Raw genomic sequence first — 19,080 nt, 5'->3', positions numbered from 1 at the left:
CATTATTTTCCCTGTGGAATCAGTGTATCTGGTAGGATGGATTTTTTTAGCAGGATGCAGAAAAGCAATGAGGTACATTACAAATGTGTTCAGGATGTAATTGGACTTCAAAAAACTAATAGTGGTTCTGTGTGTGTTAGATGGGGGACTCGGTTTTGCTGGCACAGGAGTCACAGTGCCATGGTCTGTGTCATTCTGTGCTCTGATGTGGGTGTAGCAGTGTAAGATCTGCTCCTCCTGTCATGTGTGTCCTTGCTGATAAAGCAGTGTGACAGTAAGAAAGGTTTGGGATTAATGACGTCTTTTGGTTTGTGTTCTTATAATTCCTTAGCATTCCGTGGGTATGCTTGAGTTGAGGTTCTGCTGTTAATGGTACCTTCCTGCCCTTTTTTTATTTGTTTCTTTGTTTTTGTTTTTAACATCTCTTGTGAACTTGAATCACTCCAGGTTATTTTCCTGACTGTGTGCTCAGAGTTGGGGTGCAGAGTTGCTGGAGGCAGGTGGGCAAGGAGGTATTGTGATAACAGGGAAAACTGACTCAGAAAAACCAGAATCTCTGAAGGAAAATTCTTTGGAGGATTAAAAAAAAATAATAAATAATTCCTCCACTGAGCTTGACAAATGAAAGACAGTATTTTAAAGTACTGTTTACCTGAAAAGATTCTGTGGAGGTTGACAAAACAGAAACTACCTCATTACCTGAGAAACTCTGGGACTTAGAGCCTGGTCTTAAAATAGAGAGGAAAGAGACCCTTCATTATATTATCAACAAAGTCGGTGTATATGAGTACTGAAGTGTGTTGCAGCAAGGGAGTACTGTGCATCATTTAGCACATGGATTGTGTTGGAATTGCCGTTTTAGAGCACCGTTCCTTCAGTGTAACTTAGCAAACAGCAAGAGACCTCAGAGGTAATTGTTATACCAAGTACTTTAGTTATTAGGAAATTGGAGCAGTAACATTAACATCAAATCAGTTTGTGCCTCCAAGTTCCTTCATGAAGTAGTCTGCGTACAATTGTAGAAAATATAAGAAAACTCAATTATTCAGCAAGTTGGACAGAATTATTTTGGAAAGTAGAAGCCTTTTTCCTGAATGTGGCCCAGCATGAAATAGAGCATAAGAAATGATCATACAGGTTGTTTTGATTAGCCTTTGGAATACCCTGAAATCTGTTACAGTGTTAAATTCACCCACAAAAACAATCATAACTCATGTTATGATACAGCAAAGCATATGCATGTGAAGTAGAAAGAATAAAGAGCTGCTGGTGACTATTCAGTGTGAGGCAGTGGCAGCCTGGGGATGCACACAGGTACAATTCTGTGTCCCTGAGAATTGCTTTGTCAGCTCATGCCCACCTTAGCCCCTGTGCACCCAGAGCAGCTGTGTGGCTCCCATTCCAGCAATCTCATCCCCCTATTACAGTGTTATCAAGTTCCCTCTGTTGGGGTCATGACCAGCACACGTAGGGGAATATCATGGTTATTTCAGAGACACTGGAGTTCACTGGCTGACTGTGTGTAGGCTTTGCAGTGCAGGCACATACTTGGCTGCAGTAATTGAGGTCAGAGGCAGCTGGATAACTACCATCCCTTGTTCTTCCCCCTATATATACTGTATTAATCACAGCAGTGCCTGCCTTTTGCCTTCTTTATGGTCAGCGTGTAGTTTGTTCATCGAGGAAATCAGATAAGCAGGTGTCAAACAGCTCTGCATTTGCTGTTGATGTGTTACCAGAAAGAGAATCAATCCCTTCTGACTTGGTTAGAAACCAGTCTGGCCTCCCACCTGAGCATGGCTGTGAGCTTTGCTGACCCCACAGGGATGTGCTGTCAAATACACTCTGAAAAGGCATGTGGGCTTGGAGAAGTCAGATTCCAAATGTGTAAAAAAACCAAGTATGAGACTTAATTACTATTTAGGAAATAAAGAACAGACATGAATAGTGGTTTGCTTTTTCACTTAGGAAATGCTAAACATAGCAAGCAAGGGTGAACCCCTTGTAGCAAGCACACGGTTATGTGCTTGAAATGATGCAAGATCACACACATGCAAGTGTGGAGCTCAGTCTGGCTGGTCAGTGGGCAACAAATAAACATTTACTTGTCACCTTGGTAAACGAAGCCAGAAGTAGAACTTACCCTGATTTTAAGCCAAGCAGCACCAGTGTAAACTGTGAATTAATTTACCAGTTTTGGGGTTTGTGATTAATCACTTATTGCTGAAATGGAGCCAGTCCCCAACAGAGATGAAACCTAAATTTGTGTCTGCCTAAACTTAGGCTTCTCTTTCCACATGGCTGTTCCATTCCATTAACAGAGCCTTAACCCTTGCATCTTACAGCTTCCACCATCTCAGGCTTGGCTGCTTGATTTACTCTTGCCATTTAGAGGAAACTCACAGGTCAGAGAGCAGGTGGCTTGCTCTAGTTGCCTTTTACCTGCAGAAAGTATCCTCATGAAGGGAGCTTTTTTTCCTGACTGAAAAGATCATCCTGTCTGATAATGTTGCTGCTGTATTGTTGGTTTTGTTTCTGTGTTTGGGTTATTAAATGGCATATTAAATGGCACCCTGCATTTGTAGAACATACTAGCTTTGTAATTTACAGGGTTTTTTTCTCCCTGTAAAATTATCTCATGTTTCTCACCCCATAGAGTAAAATTCAGATGAAATTTTATGTTGAGCTTAGTTCATCAATAAATAGGTTCTTTTTCTCCTGGTATTTTCTGTTCCAGAAAACTCAATCGCAACTATTACCTGCAGCCTGGATATTTAGAGATGTAATGGTTCAGTCTGGTACAGTCTGTGGGATTGCCAGATAGCTCAAGGGTTTGGCAGGCAGCTTTTATCAGGCATAGTTTGGGTTTAGGCTGTGATACATCTCTGCTCCTTTTTTTTGTTTATTCTTGGGTATGTTGATGAGCTCTGAGATTTATCTATTGCCTGGGGAAGAAAAAAAGTTGAGCGTTATTAATTGCCAAAAAATACCATCCTCCACAAAGAGGAAGTAAGAGGAACAATTGAAATTTGTGTCAGGGACCATTCAGCAACCCTCACAAAAAGCTTACCACAAAGATGTGGGATAGTATTCTTTGAGGAATCGAGGTGTTTCTTTGTGTCCTCTTAATTTCTTTTCCTTCCTCTCCTTTTTTCATTCCTTTTCCATTTTCTCTCCTGTTGCCTTACAGTTTGTCTTGTCTTGTTTATATGCAGATTTTCTTCTCCTGCCTGATACTAGAACAGTGTAAGGATTGTCTTTTGTAAAGCACAGAAACTGGAATTCCCACAGGGTGCCAGTCTCTTTGGAAAAGGGTAACTAGTGCATAAATTCTGATTTTTATCTTAGCTAAAATAAACACTGTAATCAAGTGCAAACTTCAAAGATACTGAACTATGTGCAGGAGCTGGATAACACAGTAATCCCATTCAAAAATCTTGTTAGAAGGGAGGACATCTGCACTAAAAGCTACCTTGGCATATTATGTAGGTTAGAAGATGGATGCTTGAATACAAAGTTGAAGGCCAGAGGCCCATGTTCACATGCTCTGAAGTCTCTCTCAGTCTATGTACTTGGTAGTTTCTGCATGCCAGGGATGTCATTTGAGCTAGACAAAAGTAAGTGGCACCATGGCTGTACTCCACCTCAGTCTCACTACAAAGACTTCTGCTTTTTTATCCACAAAAGGGTATTATCCTATCAAAGAAGCAAGTTTGATTGTTTTGCCATGATTTATCCTTGATAAATCCATATTTGCTCTTTCTCAGGTTTTTTCCTTTCAAGTTTTCCTTTCTTTTAACTGCAAGTGTCATTAAAACACAGTGTGTTCTTTCTGTGTAAAGCTGAGCACTGATGAGGAGGCTGCTCTTTATGACTTCTACCCTTTTGTAGAAGCATAATCTCTGGTTCACCCAATTCCCAGGACATCTCTGTTTTCTGCTGCCTTATATTTTGTGAGTTGCGGGTTAATATAAATTAACAAACTACTAGGTTTTGAAGTGTTTAGTTTATTCATGGAAGGAGTTTGGCTTCATCCTTGCTGCCCCACAGCTGTAGTTCATGGAGACAGGAGGACATACTCACCAGGGCCATATTCCCACCCCAGCTTTTGGGGACCAGTAATTCAAACCCCAGTGAAGTTGGTGTGATTATGCACATATGTACAAGCTGGAATTCACATGCCTTGCAGACTATTCCTCTACTGAGATACCTTGGTCATCACTTCAACTACATTCTGCATTGCCTCAACCCTTGTTAGTTTATCAGGCAAGTTTGTTCTCGTTGCCAAAACTAAACCTTTTCAGGAGATTTGAAGCCAGATCTAGTTTTAACACTTAACTGGCTGAAAAGGTTTTACTAAAATTGCTCATGTGCCTGAGTAGTTTCCACAAAAACTTAAAAATATAGGTTGGCAGCACCAATGACAAATCAAACAAATCTCATTAATACTTTTCTAACAAGTACTTATTTTGCATTTTAAAATGTCCCTGTATCAAGGAACACTTATACTTTTCTTTTCTAAATCCATTGCCATGGTATATGCTATCAGTGCAGTTACTGATTGAATTTAGGCCGGTTATGGTTAATTTGTGTTTAGATTCATTAGTTCTTGCCTGTTCACTTACTGTGCAAGTCAGATAATACTAGAGATCTCTTTAAGACTGATTTCTCCCTTTGAAACCAAGAAAGATTTTATTGAGTCACAATTGGTTGCAGTTACTCTGCTTCATAGGAAACTTAGTTAAAAATAGAGGAATTGGGGTTTTATGGTCCCAAAATGAGCAGTGAGAACCTGTAATTCCCTGGTTGTTTAAGCATGTGCACTCTAATTTATTGCAGCTATAACCAGAGCATTAGACAATGAGGAAAACACTGAATAGGTTAGTCATAATTAGCCCAGGGAACAGAGAACCAAAGGGGAGAGAGAAGGGAAAGTTAGGAGAGCTGTTTTCATTGGTATAAAAAATTGCACAAGAGTGGAGAAAATCTGTGTTACAAATTCATAGTGGCTACAAAGAGAATAAACCCTGGCTACATGTGGAAGACTCAGTTTAGACATGAAGAAAGCCAAATTTCCTATGTAAGATTGTATTTGATTTTCACAGACCTTGTGTGAGTCTTTGAGCCATTTTTATCTGTGTCAGTCCGTTAGCAAATTGCAGAGTTGTGTTGAATAACTTCCCTTTCATTTCACTGGGCAGCAGAGGCTGTCAAAGCTGCGTATTGTGAAAAAATGTGCAAAGGGAAGGTACTGATCTGAATAAATTTCTCACTTGGTGTCTTAGAGAGGAATATTCCTTACTGCCTTTCACACGATTTGGTCCCAAAACCCTCCCAGATTAAAGAATTCATTTCACATATAAACCCAAGGATTTTCCATGGTCTGTTAACTGTAATAACAGACAATTTACATAGAACTAAAAAGCTGTTGTATGATTCTCTTCAGCACGTACAAAAATTCTAACACAATCACGTAATAAATAATTTGTTCAGAAGCAAGACCTGAAACAGTGTTCTTTGAGGGGCGGTTGTGTGTGTGTCATATGTGTGTTTAATTTCACTTTGCTTGGGGAGCCTACTTGGGAATGAGGGCTATCAGCCTCTTAAAGCAGAATCAAATTAGTGATTTGTGACATGAAGGCTGGTTTGCACAGTGATGGCCCTAATGGATTACTTAGTTCCACGTCAGCTGGCACTGATCATTCAGTTGAACATTATTGGTTACTGAGTGACTAAATGTGGGTGGATGAGTGTTCTGGGCGTCTGAAGCCTCTCGATAATTAAAAGCAGGAATGAAGGTAATGGATATAGGATTCATTGCTAGGGTGGTTTTATTTCCATTGTCTTAATGTCTGGGAGGAATAACTGCTAAAACTCAGGAACTTGCACTTAATAATAAGTCATATGTGGGAAGGGTGATGACAGTGGTACCTGCACTTTGAGAAATGAACTGTGCATTACACTGTGCATTTTTGAATTATGCATTAGTTTTTGATGGACAGGCTTATTCTATGTATCTTTTTTAAAGATGATCTGTTTTACTGGCAGGTCAGATGAGAGGGTCAGTTGAGAATGAAGAGACTTGAACATATCTTGAGGTTGTAGGTAATAATTTCATCTACTCCAGTTTGAGAAATGTACTTATCATTGGCAACCTCTTGCTAAGGGATATATTAATCAAGGTGTTTTTTTTTTCAAAGTGTGATCATTTACCATAATTCATTTAAGAGAAACAGATTGATTTGGCGTGTTGGAGCAAAATCTTTGCTGAAGGAGCTACCATTGCTCAGACTTTATTCATCTGATGAACCTGCATTTCTTGTGGAATTCTGAATTGTCTGGTTTTTGTCTCATTTCTTGTCCTTTCTGAGCATCAAAATGTCTATTCGAGACAGTCAAACTTTGAGGTATTCACTGCACCTTTTTTATTTAACATATTTATGTATTCCAAAAGCAGTTTCTTATCTGCATTTCATTGGCCAGTCTGTCTTGAAAAAGTGTTTTTTGTTTTGGCTTTGGGAATGAGGTTGTGGGATATACTATCTTTCTCCAAAAAAAAAAAAAAAAAAGGAGTTTTCTAGATAGAGGGAGTTTCTGTGGGAAAGCAGAGGCTGTGTCAGGTGGTTTTAAACTGTAATTTCAAATCTCTGGTTCACGGAAGTAGATTTATCTTACCACACCTCAGTCCTCCCTGTCCCATGGAAGAAGCATTGTGGAAAGTGAGATGAAAATGCAAAGGAAATGTTAAAATTAAAAGAAAAGGCAAACAAACCTGAAAGAAAAGATTTTTGTTTAAAGTAACAATCTCACTAAGTGGATCTTCACTGTAACCATTCCCTCTGCTTTAGGGGTTTTCCTGCCTTCCATGAACAGGGGTTAACTGGCTGTGTCACCAAAGCCTCTCAGGATGGAGACCACACAACTTCTCTGAGCAGCCTTCTCCACACTGGGCTGTCCTCACAGGGTGAACATTCTCCTTATGGCCAGGCTGAAGCGCTCTTGTTCCCACTTACACCTCTTACCTTTCATCCTTCCACAGAAGGCAGAACAAGTGCAGTTCCCTCAACCTCTCCTTGTAAGACCAGTGTTCCAGCCACCAACTGCCCTGATGGTCCTTTGCTGACCTCATGCTTTGGGTGGGGGCCAAAACTGGCAGCAGCATTCAGGGCCTGTCTAAGCAGAGCCAGGTAGAGGCAGATAGTGGTGTCCCTCAGTGTGCTCACTCTGTTGTGGTTCACACAGCCCAGGATGCTGTTTGTGTGCGTTGCTGCCAAGACACACTTTGGCTCATACCCAGTGTTCTGTGTGCCAAGAGCCCCAAGTCCTTTTCAGCTGGTCTGCTCCCAAGTCAGGCAGCCCCAGCTTGTTTTGTTTGTAGCTTCTGCCTTCCTAAGTGCCAGTATCTGCATTTTTCTGTGCAGTTTCCTGTCAGCCCGTTCCTGCAACGTTCATAAATTTGTCCCAATGGCTTCCCTGCCCTTGAGTGTTCCCCCATCTGGTGTCATCTGAAAACCTGCTGAGTGTGCGCTCCATCACCTCCTGCAGACCCTTGGTAGGAATGTCATACAGGACTGGTCTTAAGATAGACATCTGTGGCACTGCTATTGTTCCCATGCACCAGGAGGGATACAACCCCTGAACCACTGCCCTCTGAGCCTGACCATCCGACCAGTTTTCATCCATGCAGTTGTTAACCATCTGCAGTCTGATGTCCCAGCTTGGTTACAGAAACAGGGAGATGGTGTGGAGAGCCTTTCTAAATGATAGTCACTGTTCTCCCCTCACCTGGAAATGTGGGAGGAAATAGTCAGGTTGAAGAGGCATGATTTACCCTTGGGAAATCCATGATAACTACTCCTAGTCACCACTGTGTCCTTCTTGTGCCTGGAAGCGTGTTCCAAGAGGAATCAGTCCATGACATTCCCAAAGACTGATAGGAGGGTGAGCAACCCATGCTTTGCCTGTTTGTTCTTCTGTCCTTTATTAGAAATGGGAACCATAAGGAATTTTTGCAGAGTCAAAATGCAAAGCATCTCTCTGGTTGCCTTTGGAGGCCTACAGTGATGAAGTTTTAGGCTACCTTTAATACACACAGATGAGATAGACAAACAAGGTCTATTCTCTTCCCGTTGTCAAATGTTGGACTGAAGCTTAGAAATGAAGTCTTCTGTTTCAAACACAACTATAAAACTGGTAGGCCATATATAATTTACTTTATAACGATTACTAGCAAAAGAACAATGGCTCAATTGGCTTTTCACTATCTGTTTTCAAATAACTTAAGAAGTATTTCCATTCTGAAGGAAATGTCTTAATTAACTTCCCACTAGATGGAGCAAATGTATGTCAACCCAGCAGAGGAAACAGGGAATACATTTTAGATCAGCAGAGCAACAAATCACTTCTGTTAAAAACTACTATTCTTGTTAATTATTCGTTTTCTGAGTTTAAAATGGAACCTTCTAAGTCATGTGGTGAAGTTTCCCACTTCATAAGCATAAGCAAAGGATACACTTTACATGGAGCTGTGTATCAGTTGTCATGGTTTTCATGGAATGAAGGCAAGGGACTTGGGTTACAAGAGGTGTACGATTGTAATAGCTGTGTTTGATCATATTTTCTGCTGTTGTTATTTGAGATTTGAAATTCTTTTCTAAAAGTCATACTGAAAAAAGTGCTTCCTTGAAATGAAAAAAAGTAAAGAAGCTTTCAGGTTCCTATGTGAGTCCTCAGGTACCTGATCAAGGATTTGTACCCCTGAAATCTTAGCTTCTTTTCTGGTCACTCTATTGGTTTTCTAAAAACTGCTTTTTTGTTTATAACTTTACCCTTCTTGTATCTTTTGACCCTTATGGCTACAGTACCATTACTAGTTGGGATTTTCAGGCAGCTTTCAAGTTTTGCCCAACTTTTTGGACTTAAATATGTGTTCAGAGCTTTTGCACAGCATAACTAGGTCAGTATTTTCGGGAATAAGTCTCCCTTCAAAATGCTGTAGGCATTATGTGAGAGTGGCATACCTACAAAGTACCATCAGGGAAAGGAAAGAGGAAGGAATGAAAGCAGGTCTGAAATGCATGTTTCCAGCATAAAAAGAGTAGCTTAGGATAGAAAATGGGTGCTAAAACTCTCTGTCTCAATTTACTCAGCTGTGCCAACTTCACAGTTTTTATTTAAAAGGATTTTCAGAAGGCAGTACTCAAAAATTTCACTTTAAACTTTTCAGTTACACTCCTCAGCTCAGATCTTTCCTATCTCCTGGCCATTTATTGAGAAGGCTATTATCCTAATGTATGCTGAGTGAGGACTAAAAGCACAGGAATTGTCACATGGAATGAAATCTAGCTGTTTCTAATATTTACTTTTTTTGTCTTAACCTCCTGAAGCAGAATGTTATAAGTTGTCTTGCTGTTAAATGAGCAAACAAAACCTCCTGGCATCCAGTAATAACAAAGCAACTTCTGTCCCACACTGTGAGTTCACAGCATTTATTATTTTTAAAACCTCAACTCTTTACTGTATAACGTAATCTTTTATTATTGAAAATACTTTCATCTTTCAGTGTTGAAGGTTGTTATTTAATCTCATAAGTAATTAAGTTCTTTGGTCTTCACCAGAGTTTGCATTCTCACTAATCTTACCTGGAATTACAGCTTAAACATAAAAAAAAATATTTTGCAAAATTTTCTCTGTTAATAACAAGAAATATTTATCCCCTACATTTGCAAACAAACTATTTGCAATGCGTACAGGCTATGTCAGGAGAATGATTTTACTATTGCTTGATGACAAATTCCTTGCCAGCGCTTCCTGACAATACTGCTGTCAAAGACAGAGTTCTGATCTCTGGTTTAATTAATCATTTGTTAGCTTTACATTAATAATATCACATGTAATGTGGTATGCAAAAGATGTCATTTTAAGGGGAGTGCCAACAACGGATTTCAAGAATGATCAATATGATCATTTTTAATAAAGGGAATGGTATTTGCATTGAGATGTCACAATATTGACAGATTAAGAACATGGGATTTTAATTTGCCCTTTAGAATGTGGGGTTTATTGTTCTCAACACTCAAAGTAATTGCTTTTAGTGAAAACCTGAAAAGTACTTTTAATGACTAGACAGCAACAATTATATGAGGTTCTTACTAAATTAGTCATCAAAAATAAATAACACTTGCACTTTCTTGTTCTCTTTCTGATGCTTGAAAACTCTTGCTCTGGCAGTCTGTCATCTGGCAGAATTAAGTGTGGGATAATGGTGGTGTTGTGACTAACACACAAAAATATCAGCCACTAGCTAAATAATTGCAGAGCACAGTATTTGAGCAGTTGTGATACATGTACCATAGTTTGTTACACTGAGTGACATGCAGCTTGACATGATGGAATTTTCAAAATGTGGGCATTAGACAAATGCCCACGGTAGAATAGATAATCTCTTTAAACCCATTGTGTGCTCAGTGGAGAACATAATAGACAAACTCTGATCCTCCTGGAGTGCATACAAGCATTTCTGTTGCTGCTGTGGTATTTACACAACACAAATATCTGCATTTGCAGGAGTATAATAAAGACATCACTCATCAACTCAGCTTCTCTGAAGGTGTTAGTCTGCTCTGCATTTTAGTATTGATTTGTGAAAAACAATGAGTGATGAGGCATAAGATGAAAGATAAAGCATAAGAGCATATAATGACATTTTAAAGGTCAGCATTTAATTGAATGTTAGATAAAAGTAGATAGCTCCCTTTCACCTCATGGTGCCTCTTTTTCCACGTTTACTTTGTGTATCTTGAGATTTTAGACTCTGCATAAATAAGACTCTGCACTATTTTCCAACAACTGAGGACCTTTATTTGCAGGACTGATGGTTTTGTGGGTACATGTGAACATTAAAAATGAATGATCTAGTTGAAGTTGTTTGCATAGTCAGTTTTGAGGAGGGTTTTCATTAAAAAAATTGTCTCGGAGAAAATGCTGTGAAACCTAGTCAAGCACGTTGTTCTACAAAGCTTGGATTAGAAAGCAAACATGCCAAAAAGCCCATTTGCAACCAGTTTTGAAAAACTGGCAGAATTCTAAAGACTGAGGCCAGACCTTGGTTTTATTAATTATTCTCTTTAAAATCCTAGTAGAAAAGCAAATGAAAAGGTTTGTCATCAGAGAGTGTTTTTCATTTCATAGATGAAAAGGTAATTCATATCTTGAAATCACCCAGGTGCAGTAGTAATGACTCGCTGTTGCAGCTTGAAGTTGAATACCAGGAAAGTGCAAAATTCATCAGTATTAGACTTTGCTATAAATATGACTTTGTGTCCTCAGCCTGAGCCTTCAGTAACAAAAGCACTGAGATTGCAGATTTATTAGGATCACTGAAATGTGAAAAGGAATACATGCAACTTGTATGTAGTTGCAGCAGCAGTAGTAATGTAATTACAGCCTTAAATGTGTGTGTAGGGATATCCTTGAATTCGTTTTTGTCAGGATCAACAAAGGCTTTTCACAAATGATGGAAATCTGTCTTGGACCCCTGTGCCAGGAGCCTGGGGCAGTGTCCTGTCCCCTCTCACACCTCTGCCCTTGCAGCCAGCTGTTACATTACCTTGTTTGGAGGCTGCTCAGGCTTCATCTTCTAATGAATTCCTCCCCTCCTCCAGCACCCTCAGGGAAGACTGTTCAAGAGTTCTGCTCCTTTGGCTGCTGGAAGCCATTGTTCCTGTTTAAATTTATTTCTAAACTCTGTTTCCCAGTGTGCTGCCCACATGAGTTTGTGGGTTGTTGCTGGCTGGAGTCTTGTGCAGGATTTCATTTTACCTCAATGTTCTTCCTAACATTTACTGTAAATTCCATACTTTGTATGTCTTAATAGGGAATTTGCTGTCTTGTGTTCATCCTGTCACCACCTACAACATCCAACTCTCTTCCTCTTCTGTCCCTTGCTGTTGCTGAGACTCCTCTTAGGGAGGTTATCTGCACTGTATGTCAGAGCCCTAAATACTCAACCTTAAACAATACTTCCAACTTCCTTCCATGATTCTAACTGCAGTCCTCAAGCTCTGCTATTCTCCCTGGGCAAGATTTCTGATTATGATAGCGCTCTATTTTGTGTCACAGGCCCTCACAGTTCACACCTGTTCAAACATGCAATCATCAAACATTCCTGTTGAATATCCACATGTTTGCAAATGGATATTCATAAAAACAGTTACATGTCTGACTCAGGTATTTAATAAATAATCATGAGAGCAACATGAAAATTACATAAAACAGCTTTCAATGAGAGAAAACAACTGAGTAACTACTTCTGTTCTCATTATTATGGTGGTGGGTTTTTTCAGTTTTTGGTGCTTTGTGTCTGAAAATGATAGTTTGTGGTTTGTGATTGAAAGTTTGATAAATCAAGTTTCTTTCTGGTTGAAATTTTGTTCTTAGTCTTTAATAACTGGATAGATTTGGGTTTTTTTTTTCTGAATTCTGTAGAAGCAATAATTCAAAACCTGGGAGATCTGGACTTTGGAGAGAAGAGATTCAATGGGAGTGCACTCTTCCGGCTAGAAAAATGGGCTTTCTGCGAGGAACTTCTCGTCCCAGCCACAAATAAATTTTACTAACCTGAAAAACGCATATACATTGTTTTAAAAAAAAAAATTAGTTTTCTGACAACATATATAGCAGGAGGGGTTTAGGTGAGCACACTTGCACTTAGACCCTGAGCCATCATTCTGTGGATGAATAAAGAGTTGGAGAGGGAATCCCTGTACCAGTGCAGCTGGAAAGAGATCTCTGTTCTATGATCTGCAGTTTTGAAAGTGCCAGATCAGATCAATATAATGATGATTTTTACTTTGGGAAGCTTTCCTGAGACTGTTGTTTATAGGTGTATTATACCAGAGTCATTTTGCTGACCTCTTTGCTTTCAAGGTTTCCATGATGAGGCTGGTAATATTTACACAGCTCAACTTCACAGAAAAATAGTATTAATGTGACTGTCTTTAAATGATTAACCATTCTGCCCTGTCCCAACATTTTATATTCCATATTTTACAGAAGAAAGAAACCCTATCCTGGAAATGTGGGATTGTCAAAGATTTCCAAGTTATCTGTTCACCTAGGAAGAAATGGTGCTCTGCTATCCCGAATCCAGTTTTATGATCACTGGGGGAAAAAATTTGTAACTAATTTATTAAAACCTAAGAATGACAATAGTCTTTTTTTTTTTTTTTTTAAATAGTAACCTAAGTATAGTGTAGCTTTAAAAGAAAGTGACTTTTTTTTCTATAAGCTGAATCAAGACTATTTATTATCTGCCTGAGGGCCCTGGTCAGTGTAATCCTCAGAAGCTGAAGTTACTCTGTTTTAATAACCTTTCTGTTACTGGTCCTCTAATAAGTGTCTGTATGTGTTTCAATTCAAGTGAGTTTGCGATTTTTTTTTTTTTTTATTGCAGGGATATCCACCCACAACAAAATCTTATTTTGCTTCCACACTGCAAATTTTTCAAATAACTTTTGTCTAGTAACAGCCTTTGGATACTGTGGAATTCTTACCATGTCTAATTCCAGGTTTGAAACTGAGACTTCACAACACTGGTAGTCTTTGCCTGAAAATAAGATGTTCCTTTTCCCACTTCACCAGTGTAGCGCCACGCTCATCTTCACCCCAAAAATTGATGGCCTGTTTTCTTGGGGAAGTTTAGGTGTCTTTTTTACCACCAGCATATTATTTCTGCCACCTTGTGCACCAGCTTGGGGTTCTTTATTTCTTACAGTGTTACCTCACAGTTCTTTCCCAAATGGTACACATGCATGCAGGTAGATTTATTCAGTTTAATATATTTAATATAATTACCATTCTATGGACCCAGAAATAAAATGACAGAACCCTAAGGTGCCCCCCACAATAGATCTTCTTTGTATATAACTTGACAGTAAAAATATGAAGGTGAGAATATAAAGCAATTTCGGATTAAAAAATTATATTTGACTTTTTTAATAATTGGGTAACAGTAATGACTGGGTTTCTTTCTGCCTGTCTTTTGGTAAGGTTATCTGATAGTCCTGCCCTTGGCATGTTTCTCTTGGCACGTCAGACTTTTGGGGTGCTAAGAACGCCTGGATCTTCTAGATCTCAAGCTGATAGCAGATCATTCAGTAGTAGATCTCTCACTACTTAAGTAGAATTTGGTTCTATGTATTTTTGGTTCTTAAAAATGTGAAGTTACTTGATAAAGGAAAATTTCTTCAGTGCCCTGTTGCATTGGCAGAACCAATATTATGCTTTAAATAGTTCGTAATCCTGAAAGTTTTTGTATGCTTTATTGTGCAGTGTTTTTTTAATGTAAGTAAACTTGCTTTTAATGTTTTATTTATTGTCCTTTATAAAGTCATGGTCACTGTGATTTTCTTGGTATATTATTTATGATAAAATGCCAGAATTCTGCATAACCCTCCTTTCTTTTAAAAATATTTTTTGATAAGTGGGAAGGAGTAAATAAATCTGAAGACCTTGATTGTATAGTAAATTGCTCTTGCATAAATTAAACAGACTCACAGGATTAAATGGCACTTTAGGTGACTAGGAGGAACAGACAGTGGCATATGAAATAATGCCATGTATACAAATAGCAAATTAGGGCCACTTAATTTTTCCTGTAGTGTAGGAACTTGTGCTGCTTGATGGAATTGATAAGTGACACATTCAAAATCCCTTTTTGCCATGTAAGGGTTTCTCATAAGACATGTAAGTCATTTAAGTTTCTAGCAGCAACAACACGATATTGAAACACAAAGTTTGGTAGCTGCTGGAAGGGGGCTGGTTTTTGTTTGTCAGACATTATCTTAGTTCGACACGAGTAGCAAAGTTACCGACCACAAAGGAAAATAACCCATTTCTGCATTTTTTCTGCAGACATCTGAAGAGCTGGAAGATGTCTCTGACCTGGAAGAAGACCACGATGCACGTAGTCGTACCAGCATCCAGACTGAAGGGAAGACTGACAGGGTACGTATCACACCAGCTGATGCTCAAAGCGCTGGGACCAGGGAAAAATGCTACTGTGTTACTGTTCCTGTGAAGCCACTTAAAGTCATCCAGTGAATCATTAAAATCTTTTTCAGCTCTTAATAGATTTCTGAAAGTGTGTGGAGGACATAAAGCTGATGTGTATGACCTGAAACAGAAAGAGACTGCAATTAAGTTGGAAATACTTTGTGAACGTACAATGAAACCGAAAGTTACTGAATAAAATTCCAGCAGGTTACAGTTTCATAAATGTGGCTTGGTCTAATAGAGGCTGAATTAATAAGGAATGGTTTTTACAAGGGTCTTACTGAAGCCTGCAGTGTGTGTTAACCAAAAATAAGCTCTGCATATGAGAGACTTCACATGCATGGAAGAGAAAGGGATATATCTGGAATCTGAGCCACTGCAGTATGTGAGTTACAGACATTTCCTGCTGTGTTCATGTGTGCACCTCTTCTGTAGTTTATTGCTTAACTAGGGAATTCATGAGGAGGTATGAAGAACTTCCTACAGCATTGGACAATGTCTGTATTTCTAGAGGTTCAGAATCTGGCATTCCTGTTGTAGCATCATTTAACCTCAGGACTCGACTGCATTGCTGGGTTTTGTTTATTGTTTATGCTAAAACATTTTGAAGAGCTTGAGAACATTTTTGAGACAGCTATAGTTTTCTTAGTACAAAGTCAAAGTATTCAGCAAACATTCGTCTTCTTTATGTTTCCATTTTAAATAATGTTTCAGCAAAACTGTTCTCTATTCACAGCTTTCTGACATGGAAAGATCCATGGGGCCAGAAGTGTCTACTTCATTACTTGTTTGCTCAATACCTAGAGCAGTAATGGATCTCTCACTCTTGATTGATTCTAGCATTACTCCTGTAATGGAAATTATAAATATAGAACTAGTTGGGAAAAAGGCAAACTTTTCCGCATGAAAAGAATTATGTCAAAAAATGGTGTTTTAATTCATGTCTGCTTTTCAGCGAACGCATTTTTTTATTCAACAAATATTTTCTTTATTAACACCCTAAATACTAATGAAAAAACACTAACCAAAATTAATGCAGTTCACTTGTGTTGCATATGTGCATATCATTTTTAAATTAACTGTCAGTTAATTCTTGAAACATTGTGAGAAGTGTAATAACTGTGTGAAAGACCACCTCATACAGTCTTATTTTTCAATAAACTTAACTGGCAATTAAATTATACTAGCTGCCCTTTGCAATTTAAATCAGTCTTTGTAAATGTTAGCACATTTTCCTCAAATTAAAGGCTAAAATTTGTATTGTAGTTAAGAAAGGCAGGGTTTTCCATCAAAATGTCATCCATACAGAACGTCATGAATTTTTTTGGAACAGGTACAGAGGGTGTGCTTGCATATTTTCATAAATATCCCATAATGAATGCAGTTGAAGGTTTTCTCTCACTGGGAAAGCAGAAGTAGTAGTTTGTAGATATTTACTATCAAAATGTAGTAACAAGAGATCCACTAAAACTTTAAGGATCACATTTTCATGCTTGGTCTTCTACTTCTCAAATAAAACAGAGTAGTTTTTCAAAGGGAATGCTTTTTGTGAAAAGAAAGCCATAAATAACACATTCCAGACAACTGCACAAAGTGCTGAAGACAGTTGGAGGTAGGGAGGCGGCTGTCCAGAACCAGAGCCATGGCAGAGTTACTGCTGTGGAGAGATATCTCTGGGATGTGCTTTTCCTTGTGCTGCCATGGGGTATTTATTTGGTCTGCAGTGTCAGTGAATTTGATGGGGAGGTGGAAGGGACTGTTACAGATAAACTATGGTTAATATAACTGAAAAGAACCTTTATTATAACATTATAGTATGTACTATTTTTTCTTCCATTTCTCCCTAAAGTAATACAATTGCTGTGAGTGTTCTTTTTTTGTGGGATCTAGATAGCAGTCATGACTTAAAGCCTGATTCTGTATCTTGGAAAAAGTTTTCCTAAATTTCCAAGCTATCAGGGCCATAAATGGCACATTACCTCCCAGGGTAATAGAAAACTATAGCTTTGGCTAAATTACATACATACCCACTCAGCCTAAATCAACATATTGACAGAAACCTGCATACACTTTTTTTTTTGACAGATGTTTGAACAAATCCTTTTGCTGCTGCAGCAAATAAGAACAATGATTTAAGGCCTCTTTATTTGGACTCCTATTTGATATTGATATTTGAAGATTTATACCTAGAACTTGTTTAGCAATATGAAGAGTCTGTATAGAGAAGATAGATTTTGAGGTTTAGACAGAGTTTGTGCCATTTTGTGTTCTGCAGCAGATTTCTGTGCTGTTGGGAAGCTGTTCCATGCAGGGCTGACACCAGGAATGACTGTGTTCCAGAAGTGGTTTGGCAGGATCTCAGAGTAACCTTTTTTCCTCCTTGAGTTCTTTCTCTTGGGCATTTCAACTATAATAATTCAATTTTATTTATACATATCTGGCTCCATACTAGTTCTGCATAACAGCACTCTTGATTCCTCTTGCTTTGTCAAGAAGGTTGTAATTTCTTCTGTGTCACATCTCTCACTGCTCCAACAGGGAACTAGTGCCTTTTTTCTTTCTGTTTTTATCACAACATATAAAACCAGATGTGATGTGTGTATGCCAATTGTAACAAAGGCTACATCTTAACTAGCAAATCTCATTTCCCTTATGCAGGAAACAGTCATGTATTATTAATCACACCTTCTTCAGAATCTATGTCTATAAAGAGAGAGTATAGGTTAGTGGTGAGATAGCAGGACTGAGATTTGACCTTGTATTTATGTACCTGACTCATCTTGAAAATGTTACTTCCTTGATCTCTTCCCTCAGATAATTCCATTTTTCTGAGATGAATATGATAGTGCCTGTGGCACCAGCTCACTCTGTGGGATACAAGTTAACTTGGGCAAAGTGCTGTGAGATCTCTCAGTGTTTAACTGCGTAGAAATACTCACTGTTATTTGTAGGGTGATTTTATATCCTTGAGGAAGATCCTTAGGATCAAATCCTTAGCTACTATAAAAACAGGTACTGCTTATGGATCCAAGGGCTAATGCAGTTTTTCTCAGCTGAAAGTTAGACCTCCCTCTGGTTGTTGTGTCTAATTTGTGTAGTCAGCTCTGCAGGCTTATCACACACTAATTTTGCCTGAGGAAATTCATGCCATCATGATCAGAGTAATTCCACTGAGGTAGTTACTGTCTTATTATCATATGATTTTTGTGTTGAAGAGAAGGTCAAGTCAGAATTTGCCCCATTTATTTTCAGGCTTAGAAGACAATGTACATGTTAATGATCAGAGAAAAAATATTCTAAGTGTTTAAAGTTACTAAATCAGTGAAGAGAACATCTTAGCTTCATTTCAGAGTTACTGCTGGAGGATGAGGTGATCATATTGAAAAGGAGACAAAATGTTTTACCTCATAACATAATCCACTTAGGGATGAGAAGAGCAGAACTGCTTTCAGGCAACCACCCACCCACATTGTTTTTTTCAGAGTTCTGCAGACAGTTTTGTTGAATGCACTGACAAAAACATCTGAGAGTAGGATCATGTTTTGTACAGGTTTGTTCCATACTATATTTGTGCAACAATTCTGGGCTGATAAAAAAATTGCCTCAGTGTGTATTGTAAGTGAGAAAATCCAGGCTGAATTATTTCACTGTTTTGTTTGCATCACATCTTAAATACAGCGATCAATTATATATGTCTAAAAATATACCCAACTCTAAGAAGAGAGAAGATATATAAAACTGTTGATACTTACATAAAAAATAGTTAGAGGGAAAGTTAAGTTTGCCATCAAATGAATTAACTATTCTTATTCAAGTAGCAAATACTTTACATCTAAGTTCCTGCATTAGTAGAAATACTGGTACACATTAACGGGAAGCATGTGCTATTTTGTAAATAGAAAAGCCAATTTTATAATATTTAATTGGCTTAATTTTTATCAAAACCACTCACAAGCATGAAATACTGATAATAAGAATTCAAACATAATGAAAATTACTGTAATTTTGAGTAGGTTCTATGAGTAG

General features: G+C 38.3%; 1 protein-coding gene across 5 annotated transcripts in view; it reads left to right on the top strand.

Annotated features, from left to right (window-relative positions):
* Positions 1-19,080, top strand: part of CTNNA3 (catenin alpha 3) — a 433,577-nt gene that overhangs the window by 362,894 nt on the left and 51,603 nt on the right. For all 5 annotated transcript variants that reach the window (XM_027660928.1, XM_027660929.1, XM_027660927.1 and 2 more), the window contains one exon: positions 14,914-15,006. In XM_027660928.1, coding sequence (XP_027516729.1) covers positions 14,914-15,006 — 93 coding nt within the window. The remainder of the gene's footprint in view (positions 1-14,913; positions 15,007-19,080) is intronic.

The sequence above is a fragment of the Corapipo altera genome, unplaced genomic scaffold (assembly GCF_003945725.1).
Source record: "Corapipo altera isolate COAL_440 unplaced genomic scaffold, ASM394572v1 133, whole genome shotgun sequence".
Lineage (NCBI taxonomy): Eukaryota > Metazoa > Chordata > Aves > Passeriformes > Pipridae > Corapipo > Corapipo altera.
This window is presented reverse-complemented; position numbering and strand designations above follow the sequence as displayed.